General features: G+C 31.3%; 1 protein-coding gene across 3 annotated transcripts in view; it reads right to left on the bottom strand.

Moving 5' to 3' along the window:
- The window catches only part of LOC106469191 (nuclear transcription factor Y subunit gamma-like), a 58,967-nt gene that overhangs the window by 13,357 nt on the left and 38,596 nt on the right, over nucleotides 1-7,014 (bottom strand). For all 3 annotated transcript variants that reach the window (XM_013929654.2, XM_013929655.2, XM_022397629.1), the window contains one exon: nucleotides 5,958-6,098. In XM_013929654.2, coding sequence (XP_013785108.1) covers nucleotides 5,958-6,098 — 141 coding nt within the window. The remainder of the gene's footprint in view (nucleotides 1-5,957; nucleotides 6,099-7,014) is intronic.

Raw genomic sequence — 7,014 nt, 5'->3', positions numbered from 1 at the left:
TTAGCAACACAGCCTCTTTCCATTCGTTATAAGCATGCCATTCCAACTTAAAACTGTCTCTTAGCAACAAAGCTTTTACTTTTCAAGTGGTCATGGCTGACCTTAAACTAAGGAAATATTTACAATGATTTCCTGGGGGGGAGACATTCTTAGAATGAGCTTGAGATAGTAATGTAAAACATATGTATGGTGAACCTTGAATGTCTGAAGGAAGCACCTGCACTGCACAGGCACAGTTTTTTCTATACCAGCTTTTAATGTTGAGAAATTGTAACATTAAAAGAATAGCGTGTCAGCAAAAACTGCGGTTTTTAACTGTTGTTTTAGATGTTTCTTTTGAAATAAAAGAATAAAAACTTAGATAATATAAAACTTTGAATTATAACATAATTGATAACACTAATTTCATTAAAATACATTGAGAGTAAATTGGTATAATTAAATTTTGAATGTAATTCGGTAACACTTTGTGACAAGAACAGAAGGGTATTTAAAAAGTGTACTGGTGTTATAAGGTTAATGCAGGTGATAGTATTTTAAAATTCTTATTGGACACTGTGACAACAGATGATTTAAGATAATTAAACAAACGGGTTGATCATCAGAGACAAATATCTAAAGACATGATTCATTTGATAGGTGAACAAGCACTATAATGAATTTTTGAATCAAACAATTGAATTCCAAGATCAGGAGATAAGAAAAGTATCTAGAGCACTAGTGAATATCACTAATGAATTACTACATGCTAGATTAGAACAAACTGAAATACATAAAGCAGGAACTGAAATGTTAGTTTTCAATGCAAGAATTCAGAATAATTTACACAGTTAACTTTTACAGTAGAAAGCAGTAGAACTGAGTTAGCTAAGTTAGTACAAGCACTTTAAATGGCTGCAAATAGAAAGTTAAGTTCTTACATTATACTCCAAGTAAGTTATAAAAAGTGTTAGATGAAATTGAAAGGAGATTACCACCACATTTACACATTCCCACACATAGTGATTAGATTTACATGTATTATAGGTGGACTCATGTAAAGACAGTTGCGGTAAGGGATACCTTGAGAATGTTTATAGAGATATCCTTGAAAGCAACAGATACAATGTTGAAACCTTTAGCAGTAAATAACTATTTGGCTTTAAATGTAGAGAGAGAAAAAACCATATATTACTGTTTCATAGCATTAACACATGTACTTGGAAATGAGAGAAGAAGAGTTAACAATTAAAGAGTTTCAACAACATGTAGAAAATTTGAGCTACAGCAGAAAACGACAGTGGGAGTTATCTAATTCAGTACTCATAACACTATGTTTAGTAGTAGTGTAGTGTAGTGAGCATACTGTTTTACAAAGCACATAACAAATTGGCTCTGATTAAGATGCTTAAAACATTGTCATATTCAGAGGCTACTGAAGTGATCGAACTGAATGATTGTAAATCCTCAAATGAAAATTAGGATGTAAAGAGATTGTGCAGATTGAAGACAAAATTAGATTAGCTTAATAATAAACTGACGAGGTTAGTAGATCATAAAATACAAGTATTCTAGACAATATTAATAAGCAAAATTAATAGAATTAGTTGAATCACTGATTGAAAATGAAAAATGAGAACTGGCATATGAGAACAAGCGTAACAATATTGAATGTGATATGAATAAACTAGAACTAATAACAAGAGTGAAACAATGACATGAAGTAAAGAAAGCAGTGTAAATTCGAAATGCAGATGTAACTCGAAATTGGACATAGAATTACTGGAACAAGAAAGAAGAAACGTGGAACAAAGTGTGTTACTGCGATGTGGGCAGTGTTTTGATTTGTCTTTACTACATGTGTTGCAGTTACAGGAAGAGAAAAGATTTGTCTTTACTACATGTGTTGCAGTTACAGGAAGAGAATAGATTTGTCTTTACTACTATGTGTTGCAGTTACAGGAAGAGAATAGATTTGTCTTTACTATATGTGTTGAGTTACAGGAAGAGAATAGATTTGTCTTTACTATATGTGTTGCAGTTACAGGAAGAGAATAGATTTGTCTTTACTATATGTGTTGCAGTTACAGGAAGAGAAAAGAAAAAGCAACAATAGCAGATATAAAAGGATTTCGAGTGGCTGATGTATATATTGGAAAAGAACTCATCAAGGATTGTAACACTGGATGGACTAATATGTATAGTTTTAAGGCTCTTTTCCTAAAGACATGCTAAGTGAGGAAGATGTGCAATATGTAGGTTGGTGTATAACGTATCTTCACAACATAGCTTGGGGGAAGGACAATATAACAAAAATACAATTCAATCTTATTTGTTTACAGAGTCATAAATTAGAAGATCAGACCCACTTGCCACATCCTTTCTTTCACAAACTGCCATTACTTCTCACTGAAGTTTTATACCATATTATTTATAACCAAGGTCTATCAAATGACATATTACGTTGTTTTCACTATAGAGAATTATTTATTTCATCTTCAGTTTGAAAGTTTCTTTTGCAGTTTTCAGATCAACAAGATTAAGATAAGATTTAAAGGCTCTTATGCTAAAGTTGCAGAAAAATTATGATACTTATAGGACATTGTTTACTTTATGCATGTTATTATTATGTTCTTAGTTGCATGATTTAAGTAAATAAAAATTATTTAGTGTACTAGTACCATTAGTATAAAGAAAAGTAGGCTTTTATCCCCTTCTCATAGAAAAAATCTTAAAATAAAAATAGCCCCAGTACACCAGCAGATTCAATATCAAAAGCTATGGTACTTGAACCAGTCAATTCTGGGTGATGTACAGACACACTAAAACTAACAGCGAAGGAGGAAAAACAAAAACAAAAAATAAAATAAAACTTTCATCATAAAGTATAAGATAATCTTATAAACATGTAGTGATAATAAGGAGGGAGGGGTGGAAGAAGTAAATAGGTCTGAATTCTTATACTGTGGACAGAAGGTAGGAAGGAGTAATAAGGTTAAATCACAATCTTACAAACAGGTGATGATAATAAGGATAAAGAGTATGGGAGGAGTAATAAGATGCTTACCATTGCAGGATAAATAAAAGCTTGAATCATGTAAACTTATAAACAGATAATGATAATAAGGAGGTAGGAGGTGGAAGGAGTAATAAGATACTTATCATTGCAGGTCAAAACAAATCTTGAATCACATCTAATTATTTCTTTGGCTTGCTGACTTAAGCTGTGCTGATGAACTTTGAAAAGGCAAAATTGCAGTTACCAGCAGAAGGCACAGCAAATCAGAGAACATATTAGGTCTCTATGTCACAGATATTATATTTACAATTTCACTTTTGGTGAAAATAAAATAAATCTAATATAATGGTTAATAAGGTTGTTGCTGATGTAAACTTGTACCCTTATATACACGTACGGAAACTGTTTTGATACGAACTCATACCATGAGTGAATGTGACATCAAAGCGTTATCTTTTATATGAAACACTGCATATGTATTGCAAGTTCATAAATAAATGTCTTGTTTTCAACAGGCTTACTTTAGTTAAGCATACTTTATTTGGCAAACATACATCATTCTGAAATCCATCACACATCTACTTAGACTGTTTTCATTCACATTACCCCATAAAATAATAGTAGTCTCACTAAAAAGTTTGCTATCACTTAATTTAATGGAGTTAACTTTTTGACTGTTCTACATCTATTCCAACATACATTAATTCTATGATAAACATATTAATACATTACATTTTAATGTTTGCTTACAACATGGATGTTTATAGTTAATACTTGTGTAGTGGTTGTAAATTAAGTTTTAGAATTTATGAAAAGTCACGTTACTACAGTGAGTAAAACATAAAAAATTTTCAGAAGGCACAAGTTGGGTATTTGTTTCCCATGGTTCAGTATGTCAAGTTTTGTTAACTTACTCAACACTTTTACTAATGGTATCACACTCAAAACTACATAAATTATTGGTGAAGGCTTTCTTGTATCAGTTTTATTAGAATCACAACTAAATTATTTTCTCATTATTAATTGTTTTCTCTAATTACAACAAAACAAGTATGCATAATAAAAAAACATTAGGTGAATGAAACATACAAATATATATACATCTAAAGCCACCTGCTGTAGATTAGTTTCAAAGAACACAAAGTGAGATAAACAACGACAACTATATGATTCTGAAAAGAGACCATTGGTTAAACAAAAGAGCATGGCATTGGTGCACTGATGACTGATCCCATTTCTGTGAAGCTATACATGATAATATTTACTATAATTCTGAATTTATTATGTGTATCTTCCCAAAACATTATATAGAAAAAAATTGAATATTTAATAAAGTATGTTTAACTAGACTCTCGTCTGTGAACTTAAGATGCCTTTACCAAGTTTGTCTGACTGAGAAGTTTGAGTGGAAGATGATTTTCAGGTTAAGATTAAAAAATTTTTTCACCAATATTTTATTTGCATAACCTTTAGAACTTCTTATTTATTTTCTCTACCACAACACTAACTGTAGCAAAATCATCAGTGTACGAAGTAAAGTTGCAAAATATGAATTGAAATGAACAATACCTTTTACTTTTTCTTTAAACACTTCAATTTGCAAGATTCTCAATTTTATTATATTCACATTTTCAACTGTTAACCCTTTCATGTGTGTATTCTTTTTAATTTTATGGGTTTTTTTTGCCTGTACTTTGGACCACTGTCCTCTGTCAAAAGCAATAAATCATAGAAAAACTTCATTAGCCATCTGTTGAAAACACCATGAGCAAAGTGCATTACACTTGTGATTTATGTACTTATTTGGAAGGTCTCACTTTGTTTTTTTTTCACTCAGTTAGTTGTTCAAATAAAAAATCATACATATTAGATCACAAAAAATACATTAGGCATTAAACTATAATACCCCAAAACTACTATAATTTAACTTGCTTTCTAACTAAGTCATAAATAGGTTTAAAAAATTCTGTTAGCTGCTTGGAGTTTAACAACATTGATCACATATAAAGAATCTAAGGCCAATTGTCTACATATGCCCACACAAAAGAAATACTTTAATAAGCTTGTTGTGGAGGACAAAATGTTTTTTCTATTGGTTATAAATATATTCATCAGATATGAATATGTGGTTAGAAACATGCATGAGGATCCAGAAAACACAACTATTTAAGGTTAGTATGGTTGACTACCTATAGTTTCAAGTGCATAATATATCATCAGTGTCAACTTCTAGTTGGTTGATTGGCATTTTTTGGTGCAATGCCACTGGGCTATTTGTGCCAAACAACCGGTAAAAATGCCAGAAGTAAAAAACTATAAAATGTAAAAACAAATCAAGTTAAAAACTTAAAGCCCAAAAATCAGATAAAAAAACTTAAGTAGCTTAAGTAGATTTAAAAAGGCCTATGGCTCACAAAAATCTAAAAACACAGTCAAGCCGGATAGTGTCACCATCTCCAATGACACTGTCCAACGTCAGGGGGTAAACCTTAGAAAATTCATGTATAAAATGATGCCGCCTCTCACATTCATAACAACTCCACAAACGTAAAGTGTATTGAAGTACCACATATATAAACTGTCCCATCAATGACACCCCTCAACCACCAGGATCCTCTCCTCCCCTTCATGGGATGCCACACATGGCAAACGTGGATGGATGTTCAGATCTCAGAGGAGGTAAACTGAAGATACAGAACATATCCTGGGAGGTCATCTCACCACATACAGGAATCTACCTTGTGGGGTCATCTTCTGGAAAGTCTAACCCACAACTTGTCTTCACTTAGCATATAGGATACTCATACAAAAGAAGTGGTCTGACCATGGAAAAAGAAAAGTTTCTTTCACACACAACTGTATCAGCTATATTTAATTCTCCAAATTTAAGCAAAGAAAAATAATTTGATTCATGAACTCTATAAAAAAACAACAAAGTTGAAATGGCAAATTTTTTTACCTGAGGTGCAGCCTGTTGAACAGTTTGAGCAGTTGCTCCTTGAGCCAAAGGGGATGTTTGAATAATTACTGGCTGGCTATTTGCAGCTTGTCCCTGCATTTGCATTCGAATTAATTGGAGTTGAGTTGGAGTAAGCTGGATCTATGAAAATTGAACCAAAAATAAAACCTGCAACTTATTGTAAATTGATTCACAAGAATACTAAAACTGTTTCATAGTAAGGTATTACAGAGGATACAAAACCACAAATTACAAAAAGATTTATTTTCAATCACGTATTTAAAAATTGACAAACAACAAAAATACAGTGTAAGTTCAATGTAAGACGTACTTGCTTCTAATCGCAAGATGATGACAACAATATTAATTATCCTACAGTTTAACAATAAAGTCAAGATATATTAAATTGACTTTTATAACATTAAACTATGATCAAAAGTTGTTTATAATGCATGAAAATGTTTTACAGAAAAATGGTTTTCTGATGGGGTCTCTATTTTTCCTTATTCATAAAAATATTTTCACAGAAACCTTTGAAAATAATAATTATCCAATACAAAACTGAAAATGTATCTTACTGAACACACAATTTGAGAAAAAGCCACATATTAAATTGTATGAACTCCCGCAAGACAGGACATACATTTTTTGGGATTTTGGAAAACATAGACAAATAAGCTAGCATAACCACTGATTAATGTTATATAAAGAAGATTCATTTCTACATTAAATCTTTCACTGCCATCTTTAGAGTTAAACAACTCTTCCATGACAGCCAAGGCTTATTTTTATATAAGTACAGAAACATATGTGCTGTTCTATAATTAGTTATATCTTGCTTATTAACTGTCACATCAATATGAATTTTTTTTTCTTTCAGAAATAAATGCCTGAAGTATTTCACAAATAATATGTTCACAGATTGCAGGACGCATTAATTAAAATAATAATTAATTGTTCATTTCTAAAAATTTTAAATTAACCCTATCGCCCCGGGTACCCTTTACTGCGCATGACACAAGGTTTAAGTGTCTTACATTCAAAATTTTATTAAAAC

Source organism: Limulus polyphemus, unplaced genomic scaffold (genome assembly GCF_000517525.1).
Source record: "Limulus polyphemus unplaced genomic scaffold, Limulus_polyphemus-2.1.2 Scaffold3348, whole genome shotgun sequence".
Taxonomy (NCBI): Eukaryota; Metazoa; Arthropoda; class Merostomata; order Xiphosura; family Limulidae; genus Limulus; species Limulus polyphemus.
This window is presented reverse-complemented; position numbering and strand designations above follow the sequence as displayed.